The 20,284-nt window shown below is 47.4% G+C and overlaps 1 protein-coding gene across 1 annotated transcript; it reads left to right on the top strand.

The window, feature by feature from the left end:
• The first annotated feature begins 287 nt into the window (after positions 1 to 287).
• On the top strand, positions 288 to 19,376 carry LOC136653432 (serine protease 33-like). Its single transcript, XM_066630329.1, has 6 exons — positions 288 to 726; positions 12,916 to 12,942; positions 13,957 to 14,122; positions 14,897 to 15,174; positions 17,992 to 18,191; positions 19,122 to 19,376. Exons 1-6 carry the CDS (start codon positions 288 to 290, stop codon positions 19,374 to 19,376), a joined length of 1,365 nt encoding a protein of 454 aa, XP_066486426.1.
• Positions 19,377 to 20,284: the final 908 nt, after the last annotated feature.

Here is a 20,284-nt window from a genome sequence, read left to right as displayed (position 1 = left end):
GGGGTTGCAATGGTCTACCGGGATTCCATCCATCTTACCGGAAACCCTGTTCAGCGGTCCACCGGGTTTGAGTGTCTTTGTGTTGTGTTGGAGGGGCGAGACAGAACAGGGATTCTGTTGGTGTACCGCCCACCTTGCTGCCCAACAGACTCCCTGCCTGAGTTGATGGAGTTGGTCTCGAGCGTGGTGCTGGAGTCCCCCTGCCTATTGGTGTTGGGGGACTTAATGTCCATGCTGAGGCCCCGGGAACAGCTGCGGCTCAGGATTCCATGGCCTCCATGGCAACCATGGGTCTGTCTCAAAGAATATCTGCCCCAACGCATGATGTGGGACATACGCTGGACCTGGTGTTCACTGCTGGGCAGGCTGATGGTGATCTGGAGGTGGAGGACATTAAGATCACTCCTTTGTCATGGACAGATCACTTTCTGGTGGGATTTAGACTTGTTGCAGCCTCTCACCTCCGCAATGGCAGGGGATCACATTCTATGATCCGTCCTCGGAGGCTGATGGATCCAAATGGATTCCTGAGTGCTCTGGGGGATTTTCCTGTTGCCAGAGCTGGAGACCCACCTGGCGCTCTGGTCGATCTGTGGAATACGGAGATGGCCAGGGCCTTGGATGAGATCGCTCCTGAGCGTCCTCTGCCCAGTCGCAGAGTCAGAGCGGCTCCTTGGTTTTCTGAGGAGCTGCGGATGATGAAGCGGCGGGGCAGACATCTAGAGTGTCAGTGGTGAAAGACTCATACCGAATCTTACCATACACGGGCTAGGGCCCAGTTAAGAGCCTTTTCTAAGGCGGTGGTGGCAGCTAAATGGGTATACCTTTCTGCCACCATTGCATCTGCAGAGAACCGTCCAGCTGAGCTCTTTCGTGTGGTCCACAACCTTTTACATCTGGCCCCCCCTACTGGTGCGGAGGAGCACACGGAGGCTTGCTGTGACGAGTTCGCAAAACAATTTGCAGAAAAGGTTGATCAGATTCGGCATGACTTGGACGCTGCTGTGGGCATATCTAGTGATGTCCCTGGGGCAGCTGTCTAGCCTGCTATTTGGGATTCTTTCCAGCTTGTAGAGACTGAGGATGTGGACAGGATTCTCTGGAGTGTGAGACCTGCTGCTTGCCCGCTCGACCCTTGCCCAGCATGGCTAATTAGGACTGCCCGGGAAGGGTTGGCCGAGTGGATGGGGAGGGTGGTGAATTCATCTCTGAGGGAGGGGGTGCTCCCGCCTGCCTTGAAGCAGGCAATGGTTCGCCCCCTCCTGAAGAAGCCCTCCCTGGATCCCACTAATTTAAATAACTTTTGGCCATCCTCGAATATTCCATTTCTGGGCAAGGTGATTGAGCGGGTGGTGGTGTCCCAGCTTCAGAGGGTACTAGAGGAAACGGATTATCTGGACCCATTCCAATCTGGCTTCAGGCCAGGGTTCGGGATGGAGACTGCCTTGGTCACCTTGGTGGATGACCTTCGCCGGGGAATGGACAGGGGGAGTGCGTCCCTGTTAGTCCTGCTGGACCTCTCGGCGGCCTTCGACACCATCGACCATGGTGTCCTTCTGGGTCGGCTGGCCGGGTTGGGGCTTGGAGGCACTGTTTTGAAGTGGTTCCGCTCCTTCCTGGCTGACAGATCCCAGAAGGTGGTGCTGGGGGATGCTTGTTTGGCGCCCCAACCTCTTAGGTTTGGGGTGCCGCAAGGGTCCATCTTATCCCCCATGCTTTTTAACATCTACATGAAGCCGCTGGGAGAGGTCATCCGGGGGTTTGGAGTGAGGTGCCATCAGTATGCTGATGACACCCAGCTTTATCTCTCCTTTCCCCCTGATTCTGAGGAGGTGGTTGGGGTCCTGGATCGCTGTCTGGAGGCGGTTGGGGGCTGGATGTGGGCGAACCAGCTGAAATTAAATCCGGATAAGACAGAGGTGCTCTTGGTTTGGAAATCCACAGCTCAGGTATTGGACTAATGTCCTGCTCTGAATGGGGTTGCACTCCCTCTGAAGGAGCAGGTCCGCAGCTTGGGGGTTCTCCTGGATCCACAGCTGCACCTGGAGGCCCAGGTGGCGGTGGCGGCCAGGGGAGCCTTTGCTCAGCTTCGGCTGATTCGCCAGCTGCGACTGTACCTGAGCTGCGCGGACCTGGCCACGGTAACCCATGCCCTAGTGACATCTAGACTAGATTATTGCAATGCGCTCTATGTGGGGCTGCCCTTGAAGACGGTCCGGAAATTACAATTAGTGCAGAATGCGGCTGCTCGTGTGGTTGCTGGGGCACGTCGGTTTGACTCTGCCGAGCCGCTGCTTCGGCGACTACACTGGCTGCCGGTTCTGTTCCGGGCCCAATTCAAAGTGCTAATTTTGACTTTTAAAGCCCTTTACGACTCGGGTCCGGGGTATTTGAGGGACTGCCTCCTTCCTTATAATCCTGCCCATGCTCTTAGATCATCTGGGGGGGGGGCCCTTTTGACTGTGCCGCCACCAAGAGAGGTGAGAGGGGCGGCCGCCAGGAAGAGGGCCTTCTTGGTGATGGTCCCCGAGCTCTGGAATACTTGGCTTCCCTTGGAATTGAGAACTGCTCCCTCTTTGTTAATATTTTGGCATGGACTGAAGACCTTTTTATTTCAAAAAGCTTTTAATTGTTGACAGGCTGGCTGGCTTTCTCTCTCTTTTTCTCCTCTATATTAGAATTCACGGGGTTTGTTTTAGGTTTTTTAATTATGTGTATCTGTTTTAATTATTGTTTTTAATTGCTATTTTTGTATTTTTATTGTTGTAAGCCGCCTTTTGTGCCCTTGGGGCAAAAAGGCAGGATATAAATTAATAAAATAATAATAATAATAATTGTAGGAATGGTGAATGTGATTGGTGTCAGGGTGTCAGTGAAGCTGTTAGCACTGGTGCTTGGTTTATTTATTTGCATGAATTGATTGATTCAAGGATGGCTTCAGGAGCCAAGGGGTGATCAGGTTTATGCAGTAGAACAAAGTTGTCTTGGGGCGCAATCCTAACCCCTTATGTCAGTGCTTTCCGGCACTGGCATAGCAGTACCAATGGGAGATGTGCTGCATCCTGCCATTGGGTGTCACTCACGGAGGCCTCCTCAAAGTAAGGGAATGTCTGTTCCCTTACCTCAGAGCTGCATTGCCCTTATGTCAGTGCTTATGTCAGGGGTTAGGATTGCGCCCTTCCAGTAGGTGCAAGATCAGCATCAGTGAAAACCATTCAGCTCATGAGACTGAGATGGGATCAACTTCAAATCTATAATAGTTCAGCGGTTCTCAAACTGTGGGTCACAACCCACCAGTGGGTCACGACCCAATTTTTGGTGGGTCGCAAAACTGACAAGCTGATAGTTGACAAGGAAAATGTATTGAGCCCCATGGCAACCGAAACAAAGCAGCACATGTATGTCTGCACATAAGTAGGCAACCATGCCTTCGTACACATAGAAGGGCAGGTCAAGGGGAACGTAACACCACCAGAATGGTCCTGATGAACGCAGCCCTCCCAAAACTACCTGGTCTTCCCAATGCGGAGCCCCAGGGTCTACCTACTCAGCAGACCTGGCCTCCTGGTCATCCTAGCCAAGAAATTTCTGGCTCCTCTCCTTTGTTGTCACCCCCTCATGATGCCACCTGGTGCGCTCTACACCCCCCTGCACTCCCCCTAGTGAGACTACTGGTTACACTCTCTCTAATAACAAACACAGATGGTTGAGTGCCTGTCATTGTGGACAGGAACATCCAAAAACCAGACAGTCATTTCCACATACTCAGAGGGCTCTCTTGGTATACCAAAGTACCCAAGTTTGCAAATTATTATTCTTACTGTTCAATACAACCAAATGGCCTTCTGGTTTTCCAGGACCTCAAACTTCTGCCATCAGACTTGGTCCAGGTGAAACAAGCATCTGAACCAGTGCCCAAATTCCATCCCCTCTTTTAAAAAACATATCCACAGCCTTTCCTGAGCTCAGAAGCTCCTCTGAAGGGGGCCTGCGTGGGGCGCATGCGAGGGTCTTGGACCCGATCTGTGGATAAATGAATCCACGTATATGGGATCTGCAGATATGGGGACCCCCTATATAAAGAATGACAGTAGAAACATATAAAGGTGACAGTAGAATTGAAGATAAAGAACATGAGAAGATCACATGATATCAAGACCTGAGACTAGAACTTGGGCATCTCTGGGAGAAGAAGGTCAATAATGGGCAGGAGGTCTGGTCTAGAGGGTAGAGCCTCTGTTAGTCCTAAGATAACATCAGAAGGTTGCCAGTTTGAGCACACGGGCTGCTCCCTAAACGGCTGAGAATGGTGAGACCTTGAAGCAGCTGACAAGCTGAGCTGAGTGATTCCACCTGCTCTTGGTGTGAGCAAGAAGCGTCTTGGCTGCCCTCCACGTGAGAGATGGAGCTGCTTGTCAGCCTGCATAGGAGAACTGGAGGCCAGAAGTGAGACCAAACCAGGAAGATCCCTCTGAAATGTTGTTGGTTCTTGAAAGAGAGAACCTCGATGATTGTAAAAATCCCCTTGAGGGATTTAGAAACGCCTGCCTATGTAAACCGCCTTGAATAAAGTCAGAGGAGTAATCCAATGACCAGAAAGGCGGTATATAATTACCTATTTATTATTATTATTATTATTATTATTATTATTATTATTATTATTATTATTATTATTATTATTATTATTATTATTATTATTATTAATGTACCAATTGTCATTGGAGCCCTTGGAGCAGTGCCTACAAGTCTGAAGAAACGCCTCAACATTCTTGGGCTTGAGCAAATTATGCCAGCTCAGCTCCAGTGTTGCTTGGAACAGCAAGAATCCGACAATATCTCTGTTATCCCTGGGATCTTGGCTAGATCCCCAGATTATACCCAGCCCAGCATTGGCTGTGATGAGGTATACAATAATTAACAGTGCAAGCCTCTGCATCTCTATTCAGACGTAAACCCACAAATTCAATGGGACTTACTCCCAGGCAAGTGTGTACACATACAGCATTGCATCCTACAAAGTTATAAGAACGTGAGAAGAGCCCCGCTGGATCAGGCCACAGGCCCATCTAGTTCAGCTTCCTGTATCTCACAGGTGCCCACCAAATGCCCCAGGGAGCACACCAGATAACAAGTGACCTGCATCCTGGTGCCCTCCCTTGCATCTGGCATTCTGATGTAGCCCATTTCTATAATAATAATAATAATAATAATAATAATAATAATAATAATAATAATAATAATAATACAGGTATTTCTATACCGCCTTTCTAGGTCCTCAGATTTCTCCTTGGACTTTATTCAAGGCGGTTTACATGGGCAGGCAATTTAAATCCCTGTAGGGATTTTTACAATTTGAAAGGTTCTATCTTTCAAGAAACCACAACATTCAGATGTTTCTTTCTTGATCTGGCTGCACATTCTGGCCTCCATCCTCCCACGCTCAGAGAAGATGGAATAACTCGGCTCAGCTTGTCAGCTGCTTCAAGGTCTCGAACTGGCAACTTTCGGATGTTATCTTCAGGCAAATGGAGGCTCAACCCTCTAGACCTAACCATGGAAGGATTTTTTGAGAACTCAGAAGAAAAGTAAGCTGGAATAGCCGGAGGATTTGGGTGGATTCCTTTCTGAACTGGAATTGAGGGCAGGTGGGGGACAAGCCTGAGTGTGTGCAAGTATTTATGGGCCTTAGACTGCCCGGCTCCATGCCCAGGGCTGGGTATGTAATCACACCTGTTTTCACATAAAAAAAAACAAACCTGTTCTCACCAATCCAAGCACCTGTAAACATTACCCAATGCAGATTCAGGATAAATACTAAGCTTTCTTCTACGGTCATTAAAAAGTATTCAAGCAGGAACTAAGCTGATGAAACTTACTAGTACTGGACATTTCAGAGATTGCAGGATTGGGGTCCTGCAGTGATTGTCCCTTCAAATGCAAATCTCATACAGGGCTCCATTTGGACTGGAGCCCCAGAGATTTAACTCTTTGCATTCTTGAAAACCAATGGAAATGTTTTGGGTTTTTTCCCCCCTTTAACAACCAACCTAGGAGGGGTCCAGACCACAGCTGGACCAAAGTGGGGACAAAGAGTTAATGCCCCTCTATACTTTCTGTTATTGTGGTCCTGATCCTTATGGGGGAAGCAAACAGCTGCTGCTTATGCTGAAAAATGCAGGTGTGCAGGCTCCGGTCATGCAAACAACAGTGGTTTTATTTGGCCTTAACATAGCACCAGCTGGTCAAATGAGCAAATGCGGCGACAGCAGAAAGGCAGACAGACAAGCAAGGGATGAAAGAATCAAGTGAAGGATGAGAGAATGACCTGCAATCCAGCTTTTTGATATCTTTTTATCCCATAGAATTCTATAGACTCTTTTGTGGGGGGAGCTCATCAGGGAACCATCTTTTGTTGCTTGAAAGCCCTTTTTGGCTTATACCACCCCCCCCCCCAGTCTTTCTGTTGCCATTGCACCTTGCTTAGGGTACATTGGAGGCCAGTTGCTTCATAAGCTTGGCTACTTGTTGAGCAGACTAATTAGACCAAAGTTCCCCCCATGCTAAGTCCCCCCCCCGGTTTTACCCAGGATAAGGGAACATTTCTCCCCTTGCCGCAGGAAAAGCCCCAGTCACTAACATGGATCAATACCAGCAATATTGCCATCATGCACAAGTCCACATTAATTCATGTTGGCTGGTCAAGCCCCAGAAAGGGGGTAGGATACAGCGTGCGCTAGCACTGCCAATCCCACCCCCTCTCGGACTTGTTCCACCCACCCCCACCCCATCACTGCCCTCCCCCCACTCCTTTCAACCATCTCATCACCCTCCTTTCCACCCCTTATGCTGCACAGTACAGAAATTACCTGCTTTGGCTGGCATCCTCCACTATCCTGGCAGCACGCCCAACTGAAACACCAACACAGAATGACACTTTTGCTATGGCTAGTGCCAGCAGAGCTCACACTCCACTGGCGCACCCCTTAGATAGGATTGTGTCATGAATGGAGCCATGGGGTTGGTAAGGAGCGAGAGTTGGGGGCCCTTCGTAACAACTTATTTGCTCCAAGTCAGGAAGCTCCTCAGAGGTGTCTTTTGTTCACGTGGTCAAATATGCTGTGCAGAAAAGATGCAGCCATTTGTGCCATTTTCCAAGGTGCCTGGAACACCACGGGAGCCAGGATCACAGGATCTGAGGATCTGAGGATTCTTGTCATCAGTCCTGCCTTGAAGTCATGCTACTGGTCTGGATCAGGCTCTTCTGGCAACTCCTGGTGCCATGTACACATATCCATATGTGTGTCATGCTTCATGCGTAAATAAAAAGACATATAAATGCTTGCCAGGGAACAATACGTAAGTGTCGTTGAGAATCCAATATAGGACAACACTTGGTATTGTTCGGTTGCCAAACCAGTTGGCCCAGTGAAAACTTTCCCTTCATTAAAGGATTCGAATTTACAAATCAAGCTCAGAACTTCAGGTTTCTCAAACAATGGAAACTATAGAAAATCACCCACATTCTTTTCGATGAAGTCTTCTGAGCCAGCTGCCCACCTTGAAGCCAAACTATATGTGACCTGGAAGTCCCACGACCAGAACTACTTCTGATCTCTTTAAGTTCCATGGAATCAGTCATGGAAGAAGGCAGTTCTGGACTGCGGCTGAGGCAGGAGCGAGGGGGTTCATCTCTTTGCCCTGATGTTGATTCTCAGACTGAAATGTCCCACTCAGGCTGCTGCTGGCCATGGAGCGGGAGCTTATGGACAAACTCTTGCACTGTCCCCCTAAATAAAACCAGAAGTTATGCACTTCTGGATTTGACAACAGTGCAAGGAGCATGGTTAGGGTTGGGGGGGATTGTAGTGTAGAGGCAGCAGACCTGAGACGGCTTCAAGATATTCAAGAATTCAAGATATTGGATGAAAAAGCAGCCTGGGAACCCCATCAAGTTGGGAATCACAACCATCACAGGGAGAAAAAGAAGCCCTCTCAACACACTGCTATCTGCTGCATCTCCCACAACTTCTTGAGCAGGAGTGATGAAAATGTCCTACACGCAAAAAGGCTGGGCATTGTAGCTCCAAGGCTGTAAAGCCAGCTGTAGCCCACAAAAGATTAAGAGAATCACATGCAGTACACCAGCACGTATAAGAACATAAGAACAGCCCCACTGGATCAGGCCATAGGCCCATCTAGTCCAGCTTCCTGTATCTCACAGTGGCCCACCAAATGCCCCAGGGAGCACACCAGATAACAAGAGACCTCATCCTGGTGCCCTCCCTTGCATCTGGCATTCTGACATAGCCCATTTCTAAAATCAGGAGGTTGCACATACACATCATGGCTTGTAACCCGTAATGGTTTTTTCCTCCCTAAATTTGTCCAATCCCCTTTTAAAGGCGTCCAGGCCAGATGCCATCACCACATCCTGTGGCAAGGAGTTCCACAGACCAACCACATGCTGAGTAAAAAGTTCAATCAATTATAAAAATACACTTATCAAAGAAGCAACAGAGGGGAAAAAATCCAGAATCATCTGGGGCATGCTTGTTTGAACACGAGTGTCTTGATTTAAAGGTAAGAGCTTAATAGGTCAAGTACAGCACTCAGAATGGTATCTGGAAACAAACTGGCAACCTATGCATATCCTTCCAAACTCTGAACAGAGAATTTCAGTGTGTATAGCTTCTCTCTCTCTCCTGAACAAGAAGCTAAAATTCTGTGCTCTTCTACATCACTCTAAATATGCAGGGGTCCTGGCCTCCCTGGCTTTTGATTATTCTCTAGCAGTTCACACACACACAGCCTTCAAGAGCCTGGAGCCGTCTCTCCCCACCCACACATAGTTGTAAATAGCTATGTGTGTAAGTAACTATGGGAGGCTTGTCTTACTGGTAGATAGGCTGGTCCTGCTGGGAGGCTGGAGGTGTGGTGTGGTATGAAGGATAAAAGAGCTCAGCTAGAGCTTTGGGGCAACCTCTCTGGTACTCAGTTAAACTCTGAGCAGTGACTTCTCCGGTTGTTGACCGATCCTGCTGAAGGGTACTGAGTCTTAGCATCCCAGCCTAGCACTTTCTCTTCTTTCCTGCTTGGCATCACAGCTGGATGATCTGGGGCTGCTCAGACCATGCTGAATTCCTGCTGTTCCCATATTGTGCTGTTGCTATTTGTGCTGCTGGGAGGTGAGTGACTAGGAAGTGTGTGTGTGTGTGTGTGTGTGTGTGTGTGTGTGTGTGTGTACATGAGTGTCTGGGTCACCTTAGGATGTGGGCCATTGTTTGTCTCATGCTCAAAAGGTAGAAGGAAGCAGATAAGCAGGGCTGGGCACTTGAGTTGGGTTGACTCAACTTGAGTCATGCAAAAACAGTGTTTCTGATGACTCGGGTTGACTCTAGTCTTAGACGTCACCAACCCCAACTCGACTCGTGACTTGGGGCCAATGACTTGGAAAAAAAAAGTCTCAACTCAAAATGACTCGAGACACTATCTTGAGTCCCTAGTGCATGTGTGTATCTTCTGACTTACCTTTCTGCTGCTTCCGCATCGTGCCAAAGACCTCATGGGCAATCTGGAAGCCAGCCTTCAGATCAGTGGCAGCAGTAGATGTGGTGGGAGGAGGATAGGTTGGTTCCAGGAGATAGGAGTGGGAGGGTTGAGGGAAGGATGAAGGCTTAAGGTTTTGGGGGGGACTGTATGAGGCTGGGGATGGGACCAGAAGGCGGGGCTTCACTCAGACTTGATGTGCAAAAATTGCGAGTCTGAAGTCACGACCTGAAATTTTTCATGTGTTGAGATGCGATGGATGTCTATTATGACTCGTGAGTCGAGTCATCGGGTTGCTGACTTGTTACTTGGGCTCAGTGCCTTGAGCACATCCCTGTCAGATAGCAAAGTTCTCTACTCTGCCAGTACCATCTACTTTGTCTTGCTTTGGGAAGGAGAGACTTGGAGCTCCTGGACTGGGTTGCAGCAATGGGCCAAGAAGCAAGAGCCCCCTAGAGCCTCTGGGTTTTTATGTTGTACAGTTAGCCTCATGGCAAACTCTCAGTAGGACCAAAACAGCATCTGCCTCTGTGTTTGCCATGGATTTGTGATTACCTCTCTGATTCCATGTCTGTAAAGCAATGCTAGGAAGACTGGCCTTGCTGGTCATCTCATCCATTGCAGCACCAGACAAGAAAACTCCTTTTGTGTTCCGCTGAGACTTTTAGTGGCCTGTCTTGTCACACCCTAGACATAGCCACATATCACCATTGATCAGGCCGGCAATTCCTGGGGACTGTATTTGCCAAGTCCGGATCAGCCCACAGCCCAGTACTCTGAGCATCATCTTCTAATACCCAATATGGCATGCCCAATTTTGGCATGCCCAATTTTCTAATACCCAATTTTGACATGCACGTTGGGGGAAGAATACCAGGCAAATCTCTAACAAAGACCCTTGACTTCCGATTTTCTAATGCCGATTTTCTAATGTACCCAATTTTCTAATGCCAATTTTGGCATGCCCAATCTTCTAATACCCAATTTTGACATGCACGTTGGGGGAAGAATACCAGGCAAATCTCTAACAAAGACCCTTGACTTCCGACGGGCGGACTTCCCTCAAATGAGGAGGCTGGTTGGAAGGAGATTGAAAGGGAGGGTAAAAGGAGTCCAATCTCTCCAGAGTGCATGGAGGCTGCTTGTAACAGTAATAGAGGCCCAGCAGATGTGTTTACCACAAAAAAAGAAGGGTTCCACTAAATCCAGGAGGGTGCCCGCATGGCTAACCAGCCAAGTTAGAGAGGCTGTGAAGGGCAAGGAAGCTTCCTTCCATAAATGGAAGTCTTGCCCTAATGAGGAGAATAAAAAGGAACATAAACTGTGGCAAAAGAAATGTAAGAAGGTGATATGGGAGGCCAAGCGAGACTATGAGGAACGCATGGCCAGCAGCATTAAGGGGAATCATAAAAGCTTTTTCAAATATGTTAGAAGCAGGAAACCCGCCAGAGAAGCGGTTGGCCCTCTGGATGGTGAGGGAGGGAAAGGGGAGATAAAAGGAGACTTAGAGATGGCAGAGAGATTAAATGAGTTCTTTGCATCTGTCTTCACTGCAGAAGACCTCGGGCAGTTACCGCTGCCCGAACGGCCCCTCCTGACCGAGGAGTTAAGTCAGATAGAGGTTAAAAGAGAAGATGTTTCAGACCTCATTGATAAATTAAAGATCAATAAGTCACTGGGCCCTGATGGCATCCACCCAAGAGTTATTAAGGACTTGAATAATGAAGTTGCAGATCTCTTGACTAAGATATGCAACTTGTCCCTCAAAATGGCCACGGTGCCAGAGGATTGGAGGATAGCAAATGTCACGCCTATCTTTAAAAAGGGAAAGAGAGGGGACCCGGGAAATTATAGGCCGGTCAGCCTAACATCTATACCAGGTAAGATGGTGGAATGCCTCATCAAAGATAGGATGTCAAAACACATAGACGAACAGGCCTTGCTGAGGGAGAATCAGCACGGCTTCTGTAAGGGTAAGTCTTGCCTCACGAACCTTATAGAATTCTTTGAAAAGGTCAACAGGCATGTGGATGTGGGAGAACCCATGGACATTATATATTTGGACTTTCAGAAGGCGTTCGACACGGTCCCTCACCAAAGGCTACTGAAAAAATTCCACAGTCAGGGAATTAGAGGACAGGTCCTCTCATGGACTGAGAACTGGTTGGAGGCCAGGAAGCAGAGAGTGGGTGTCAATGGGCAATTTTCACAATGGAGAGAGGTGAAAAGCGGTGTGCCCCAAGGATCTGTCCTGGGACCGGTGCTTTTCAACCTCTTCATAAATGACCTGGAGACAGGGTTGAGTGGTGAGGTTGCAAAGTTTGCAGACGACACCAAACTTTTCCGAGTGGTGAAGACCAGAAGTGATTGTGAGGAGCTCCAGAAGGATCTCTCCAGACTGGCAGAATGGGCAACAAAATGGCAGATGCGCTTCACTGTCAGTAAGTGTAAGGTCATGCACATTGGGGCAAAAAATCAAAACTTTAGATATAGGCTGATGGGTTCTGAGCTGTCTGTGACAGATCAGGAGAGAAATCTTGGGGTGGTGGTGAACAGGTCGATGAAAGTGTCGACCCAATGTGTGGCAGCAGTGAAGAAGGCCAATTCTATGCTTGGGATCATTAGGAAAGGTATTGAGAACAAAACGGCTAATATTATAATGCCGTTGTACAAATCGATGGTAAGGCCACACCTGGAGTATTGTGTCCAGTTCTGGTCGCCGCATCTCAAAAAAGACATAGTGGAAATGGAAAAGGTGCAAAAGAGAGCGACTAAGATGATTACGGGGCTGGGGCACCTTCCTTATGAGGAAAGGCTACGGCATTTGGGCCTCTTCAGCCTAGAAAAGAGACGCCTGAGGGGGGACATGATTGAGACATACAAAATTATGCAGGGGATGGACAGGGAGTGGATAGGGAGATGCTCTTTACACTCTCACATAACACCAGAACCAGGGGACATCCACTAAAATTGAGTGTTGGGAGAGTTAGAACAGACAAAAGAAAGTATTTCTTTAGTCAGTGTGTGGTTGGTCTGTGGAACTCCTTGCCACAGGATGTGGTGACGGCATCTGGCCTGGATACCTTTAAAAGGGGATTGGACAAGTTTCTGGAGGAAAAATCCATTATGGGGTACAAGCCATGATGTGTACGCGCAACCTCCTGATTTTAGAAATGGGTTATGTCAGAAGGCCAGATGCAAGGGAGGGCACCAGGATGAGGTCTCTTGTTATCTGGTGTGCTCCCTGGGGCATTTGGTGGGCTGCTGTGAGATACAGGAAGCTGGACTAGATGGGCCTATGGCCTGATCCAGTGGGGCTGTTCTTATGTTCTTATGGCATGCCTGACTCTCATCTCCTTCCTCTTACAGGTGCTGAGAGCAGTTCTACTGAAGGAAGTGAGAATAATTAATTATTTCTTAATTGCTAAATCTCTATCCTCCCTTTCTTCCCTCCTGGAGTTTCAGATGGGGTGCATGGGGTTTCTGAGCAGTCACCATCCAGGCACTGACTAGAGCTAGCCCTACTTAGCATCAGCAAAGCGGTTGCATCACATGCCTTTGGACCATGTGATGGGAAAATCCCTGGGGTAGGATAGGTGCCATCATTTGTAAACATTTGAGAAGATAAATGTGTGAAAAACTTGCCTTTCAAAACTTTATATCTGTTAGTTGTTCAGGGTCTGGGGGGGCGGGGAGCCACTGTGATAGACAGCAGCTGGGAGCCATGTGCTTTTGAGTTCCTTACATGATGCTGAGAGACAATTATCACAAGATGGTTCTTTGTTGACTTTACACTGTATAATAATAAATCATCATTGCAACACATTCATTGATAATTTACATACCTGTCAAGGGAGGGCCCAGTCACTAGTTTGTCCAGGGCCCAAAGAAATGGGGATTGCAACCATCTCCACCCCCCCAGTTTCATATATGTGTTGATGCACCCACTCCTTCCTGGATGCATTTTCTTTTCCATCTCTCTCTCTCTCCATTCATCTATCCTTGCATTCTTCCCACAGCTAGCCTAATTAGCACAGCAAGCATCATTATGCCCATTCATTAGCCCGTTTGTTTGTCCATCTGGGCATCCAACCATAGATGCTATGCTAAGACCGGTCACCCGTTCCTCCTTTCTTCATCCTTGTTTTCTTTATATCCTGCAACTCCTTGCCCTCACCATGGCTACTTTACAGTCCCCCAGATATATCACAAAATCCTGCAGCTCCTTTTATGCATCTGCACACGTATATCCCACAACAGAGGTTTCACTGGCCTATCCTAGGAAGTTGGGAATATTTTGAGGTTGCATTCTGTGGTTTGCATTTGCACAAAATGGCAAGGGACCTACTGACCTGCTATGTCCCCCAATCTCTCCTCCCATGTCTTGTGCCCCTCCTTGTTCTTCTGCAGCCTGTGGTCAGCCCAAACTGAGCTCCCCTCGGGTTGTTGGGGGACAGAACAGCGAGCCAGGGGAATGGCCCTGGCAAGTCAGCATACGAGTTAATGGATTACATGAGTGTGGCGGGAGCCTCATCTCTCCCCAGTGGGTGGTGACAGCTGCTCATTGCTTTACCAAGTGAGTAGAAGAGAGAACTGAGGGGACCCTACCTCGGGGGCATTGCTCTCATCCTCCACTAGGGGGAGACAGAGGGATAATGGGGGAGGTAGGAGCTATAAAATTCATTGTTGATAATTCTGAAATGGCCTAATTTGTAAACTAGACTTAACCTGAAATGTGGATCTCTAAATAGGAAGCAGCTTATGGGACTAATTATGAAGGTCTCTCAATCACAGCAGAATTGAAAATGTGATATAAATGTGAGATGCTATGGAATGTTGCACCAAATGTAAAATGGTTACACTGGCTATGGAATCGATGCTTCCTTGCTTTTTTGGTTGTTTGTCATGGCCCGATGCTTTAACTGGTATAGTACAGTTGTTCAGGGCATTGTTACGACCCAGGAAATCTTCAGTTGAAATCTCAGTTCGGCTGGAAAGGGAAACTTGATGCGCAGACAAGCTACTCTTCACCAGGGGGTAATAATACAGGCTGTACATTAGTGGGAGAATTTGTGTGATTGGTAAATATTATATGAGTACATGGAAAAAAAATGGCTATATAAATACTGTAAGTGTGTGATTGTCAGTTTGCCATGACTCAGCATGATCTATTAATTTTAGGGTGAATTTCTAAGCTTTTGAATTTCTAATGCTTTTATCTCATTACAATCAATGGGATTTACTTCTGAGTTAACTTGCTTGGGGTGAGGCAGGTATAAATGTTTTTCTGTGTCTTTAATGTTTTTGACAATGATTGCAGAAAAGACTAATTTTTCCTTGGTTCCTACAGTTCACAGGATGTACTTCTTTACCGCATCCACTTGGGGGAGTATGATCTCCCCAAACCTGCACCCACCATGGTTTCATCTGCCATCAGCAAAATCATCATACACCCCTATTACGCTGGAACAGCCCTCAGTGCAGACATTGCTCTTGTGCAGCTGCAGAAACCAGTGCAATTTTCCCAAACCATCTTGCCAGTCTGTCTGCCCAGGTCTTCGGAACCTGACCCCTTCCCTGTAGGGTTGAAATGCTGGGCGACTGGCTGGGGCCGGCCCTTTCCAGACGGTAAGAAGGAACTGGGAGGCTTCTTCATTCAAGAGTGTATATATGGGAGATGTTTGGGAGGTGCAAGTGAATGTGGCAGTAGCATATCTGAAGGGGGATCACAGGGGTCACAGGACACTGGGTGGCACTCTTCCTGGGGGCAGCAATGATGCCCCACCATGGCCCTGCCCCCTCGTTTGCCCTGAGCCCCCTCCAAACCTGACTGGAATTGCTCTCTGGCCACATCTGGAGAGTATTCCAAGACCTTCAGGAAGCCTTAGAAGGTCACTTCTAGTTTTGTTTTAAGACCTCAGAAGGCCTTCTAAGGACTCAAAATGTCATTTCTGGTTTTCCCCCAAAACTGGAAGTGACCTTCTAAGGCCTCCCGAAGGGCTTAGCACACCTTCTGGACGCAACTGGAGCACAGCTCCGTTCATGTTTAGGGGGGGCTGTGAGGGTGGTCTTGGAATGTGTGTCTCATGATGGCACACCTTCCAGCTTGAGGGAAATGTTGAGGAAAAGGGATAGACAGGGATAGGCTTGGTAGAGAATGTTAGTGTTTCAGTAAGTGTAAAGTAATGCACATAATGGGGCTAAAAAAATCAAAACTTCACATATAGGCTGGTAGGCTCTGAACTATCTGTGATGGATGAGGAGAGAGATTTTGGGCTGCTGGTGGACATCTTGATTAAAGCACCCATCCAGTGTGTGGCGTTGTAAAGAAGGCCAGTTCCATGCTTGGGGATAATTAAAAAGGAGATTGAGAATAAAATGGCCAATATTATAATTCCATTGTACAAATCAATGGTAAGGCTGGAGTATTGCATCCAGTTCTGGTCAACACATCTTAAAAAGGATGTAGTGGCAGTGGTTGACCTGGGGCGGGGCACGGGGGGGATGTCGTGATGGCTTCTGGCCTAGATGCTTTTAAAAGGGGATTGGACAGATTTCTAGAAGAAAAGCCCATCACAGGTGAGTGGGTGCAACCTCCTAGTTTTTAGAAGTAGGCTACTTGAGAATGCCCGATACAAGGGAGTGGCAACAGGATAGAGGTATCTTGTTGTCTTGTGTGCTCCTGAGGCATCTTGAGGGACAATATATGATACAGGAAGTTGGACTAGATGTGCCTTTGGCCTGATCCAGTGGGACTCTCCTTATGTTCTTATGGAATTATATCTGCCTGGAAATTAGGAGGTGTATGAATACACAATAAATAAAAAGGCAGGGCTAGAACTGGAATATCTAGTCTCTTTGGCAAGCAGGAAGAATGAAATGGTGTTTTGTAAGGTGATGAGCACCAAGGAAGGTAGTGACTTACCTTGAGAGTTGTGCCAATCTGGCTCAAAACTCTCTTTTCTTAATATGAAACCTTAGTGGCTGGATTCTTTGCTTTGTGCCAATTGTTGCACATGACCTGCATAGTCTGACTGCAGAATACACACCCAATTGAGGTGAAAAGAGACTGAGTGCCAGGACTTTGCAGGTCTGCCTCTTCCTTGAGCAGGAAGCAGGACGACTGAGTTGGGAAAAGGGCTGCAAAGTAGGACCTCTGGGTTCTGGAGAATGTCTAACTCTTTGGCCACCCTGATTTTGAGTCATGACGAGTCAATAACCCTCCTCTCGAAATGGCATCAGCTCTAAATGGAATCTAAATGGAATCAGCTCAGTATTTACAAGCTTTTTCAGAGAACTCTGGCTGTGTAGTATGTAGGGATGGGTGAGCGTTTGAAGGGGAGATGCTTGAATACGTGAGCACCCCTTGTGAGCCAAATTGAGATGGACCCAGCCATCTTCAATCAACCCCCCCCCCAGCTTGATTCGTCTTGAAAAACCCTGAAGGCCACTGCTTATCCCCTCCCTCAAGGCAGAAAAAAATTATCTTGGGAACGTGAGAGGTGGTAGCAGATCCTCCAAATGAGGCATGGAGCATCTCTTGCTGCCAGGGACTTAGTACTATATAGTAAATCCTTGGCTGGAAATGATGCCCTTTTTGTCATTTCCAGCGGAGAAGAAAACCTGTGTTTTGCTCAGAGTGTCTCATTTTGCCTGCTACCTCTTGCTCTAAGGCTTTATTTTTTTTCCTTAGGGGAGAAGATAGGAGTGGAGGGTGTAGTAGCAGCCTGCAGGGCTTTTTGAGAGTTTTCTTGGAATGCCTGAAAACCCCCATCCCTTTCAGAGGGAGCAGCAGCCTTGTTGCCTGATAAAATCTAATCTAATTTTATCTTGCAAGTGGTGAAGAGCTTTTGGGGGAAATGGTGGTTAATCTGGAAGACAAAAAATTTATGAGTTGGACAACCTGGTATTCCCCACTAGGTACAGGAAATTCTCGTTAGTCTTGTTCCTGAGTCTCATTCCGCAAAGTCACTTATCTGCTCTATAAAGGTATAACTCATTTTGCCATGCACACGGTTTCTTCTTGTCCATTTGTGGCCCTCTGCAGTAGTGATAAAATTCTGAGAAGCCTATCGAACAGCATCGACATGAGTGCCTCAAAGGAAGTTGCAATATTTGTACATTGATTCTGCTTTATGTACTGTAGTATGGGAAGTGTTTTTTACAAGAACAGTGCATGAAATGATGTGTTTATGTTGACAGGTTGCAAAAATGTTTAATGAAGAGGGTCGCAGGAACCTAACCCTGTTTTTCCCATAGGGTCAATGCTTCAGTAAATGTGGTTTTTGTTATTTCTGTGTTTTCCATGGTTAATGAGAATTGACTGTGTTTATGCATTTTGGTGACATGATCAATTTTAACACTGTTCAAAGCTAGCAGGGAGCACCTAATCCATGTTGAGTGATATCTGTGACTGAATCCAGTGCTTCACTTTTCTTGCTCCAGTCCCCTTGATGGCTCGGACACTGCAGGAGGTAGAGGTGCCAATCCTGGACAATGATGAGTGTGACCAAATGCTGCATATGCACAACAAAACCGCCTTGAACTCCATCCTCAAGAGGCCAATTATTCCTGAGGGCTACAGGCTGATCTATGAAGACATGATCTGCGCTGGGTACCAAGAAGGAATGAAGGACGTTTGCAAGGTAAGAACTGTGAATCAGAAGAGTGTACAGCCCAATCCTGGCATCCATGGGTCCAGCACCTGCAGATTTGACTAACTGTGGATGCCAGCAGATACCAAAGTCCCCATTTAAATGCTTTTAAAAAGAAAAAAAGTGCCAAAATATCTCTTTCTACCTTTGCACAGTCAAACTGTGCCATTTCCCAGGCTTTAGAGCTATTTTTAGCCCTAAAAGACCCAGCATTTGCCCTGGAATGCATTGGTATAGACATGCTATACCACATTCAGTCACTAGATGGGGTTGAATGTAATTCCATTCAATGGAATGCAATTTCATTTGGATGTAATTCCATGCTTTGTGAAGCAGACCAACCCCTGTGACCAGATGGACTTGTCCATTACTCCACCCTGAATTTCTGCCCATTCCGGTTTTTGGCAGCAGTAGCAGCCCCAACCTCTTCCACTCTTGCCGAGAGGTCTTGTTTCCTTGCTGTATTCCAAGCCTTCCCCTTGTCAGATGTTGCCCATCTCACTTCTCCCCAGTGCTAATTCAGGGATGCTGGTATTGGCCAGTACCTGGAAGCAGAGAGTAAACAAGGAAGGGCAGAAGAAGGGGCCCAGCATGACAGGATGGGTTAAGGTGTTCACCAGCAGTGTCCTGCAGTTCAGCTGGGCAGGAGATTGGGACACAAGTCTCTTCTCTCCTTTTCTAAATGAAGCAAGAAGGCCTACCATGCAGGGTTGTAAGGACTGTAAAATACTACATGAACACTAAGGATTTTACCACCACTGACCTGCTTATGCTGTCATCAACTGTCATGTCCTGAAGGCACATGTTGCCACCTTGCTGAAGCCAAGCTGCTTTGATCATGGCCTGGCAGAGGAGCTATTTGGAAAGAGAATGTCCTCTACCAAACAAGAGTGGTAATGGTTTCCTTCTTTCTATTTCCAGGGTGACTCTGGGGGACCCCTCGTCTGCAAGCAGAATGGCACGTGGTTCCTGGCAGGGATAGTCAGTTTTGGGCTGGATTGCGCCGGCCCTTACAGACCCGGGGTGTACACCCGGGTCACTTCCTTCTTGCCTTGGATTCAACGCACCATGGCAGAGAATGCAGCCTTCCGTAGTGGTGCTCCTTTCTTAAGGGGCAGTTCTGTGAGCCTCTTGCTTTTGTTCCTTCTCCTGATTTTGTCCAACAACCTTTTGTAACCCATGGTAGCTGCACCTGTCATGTTTCAGAGCTACCATTGTGCTTTAAGAGCCAAGTTGGCATGAACATAAAAATGCCTGGAATGGCTGGGGGCCTGCACTTAGTGGCATAGCTACAGGGGGGGTGGAGCAGTAAGTACTGCAGGTGCTGCAGTGCACAGTGTAAGTGGCCCCTCCAACTAGATGTCAGAACCATTCTAGGCAGCGACGGCAAGTACTGCAGTATTTACACTGCTGCCCCCCTGTAGATAAGCCACTGCCTGCACTTTATGGCATGCACTTTAAGTAGGGCAGGTTTGCCACCAGTTGCAAGTCCTGTGTGTTCCACTATCTTTGTCACCCTCTGTAGCAATCTCTAAAGTAGAGTGTGCACATGTTTCATGTGTCTCAGACCTTTAGACCCATGGTTCCCAAACTTTTTAGCACCAGGACCCATTTTTTGAAATGACACCCTATCCTGACCCACCTAAAGTTTTATGAGACTTTAAAAAAAAGTTTCACCTTAACTGCTCAAGCCTCTGTTATCCTTTTTGCTATGGTGGGGGACCGCCTTCTGGAGCATTTGTTGAACTCCATGTTCATCAGATCAGGACCATTCTGGTGGCTTGCATTCCCCTTTGCCTGGCCTTTGATAGGAGTCAAGGCATGTTTGCTTACTTGCGAGTAAACACGCACATATGGCTCATTTTGCCATCCTTTGGGCTCAATACATTTGTCAGCTTGGAGGGTGAACTTTGTTCTCAAGGGCTTTTTGAGGCCTGCATTCATTGAACTGAAACCATTCTGGTGGTGTTGACTTCTTCTTGCCCTGCCCTTTGAAATGGACTGAGGCATATTTGCCTACTCATGAGTAAACACACAGTGCAACTCCGTTTCACTTTCCATAAGGCTAAATAACATTTTCCTTG

Source organism: Tiliqua scincoides, chromosome 5 (genome assembly GCF_035046505.1).
Source record: "Tiliqua scincoides isolate rTilSci1 chromosome 5, rTilSci1.hap2, whole genome shotgun sequence".
NCBI lineage: Eukaryota > Metazoa > Chordata > Lepidosauria > Squamata > Scincidae > Tiliqua > Tiliqua scincoides.
This window is presented reverse-complemented; position numbering and strand designations above follow the sequence as displayed.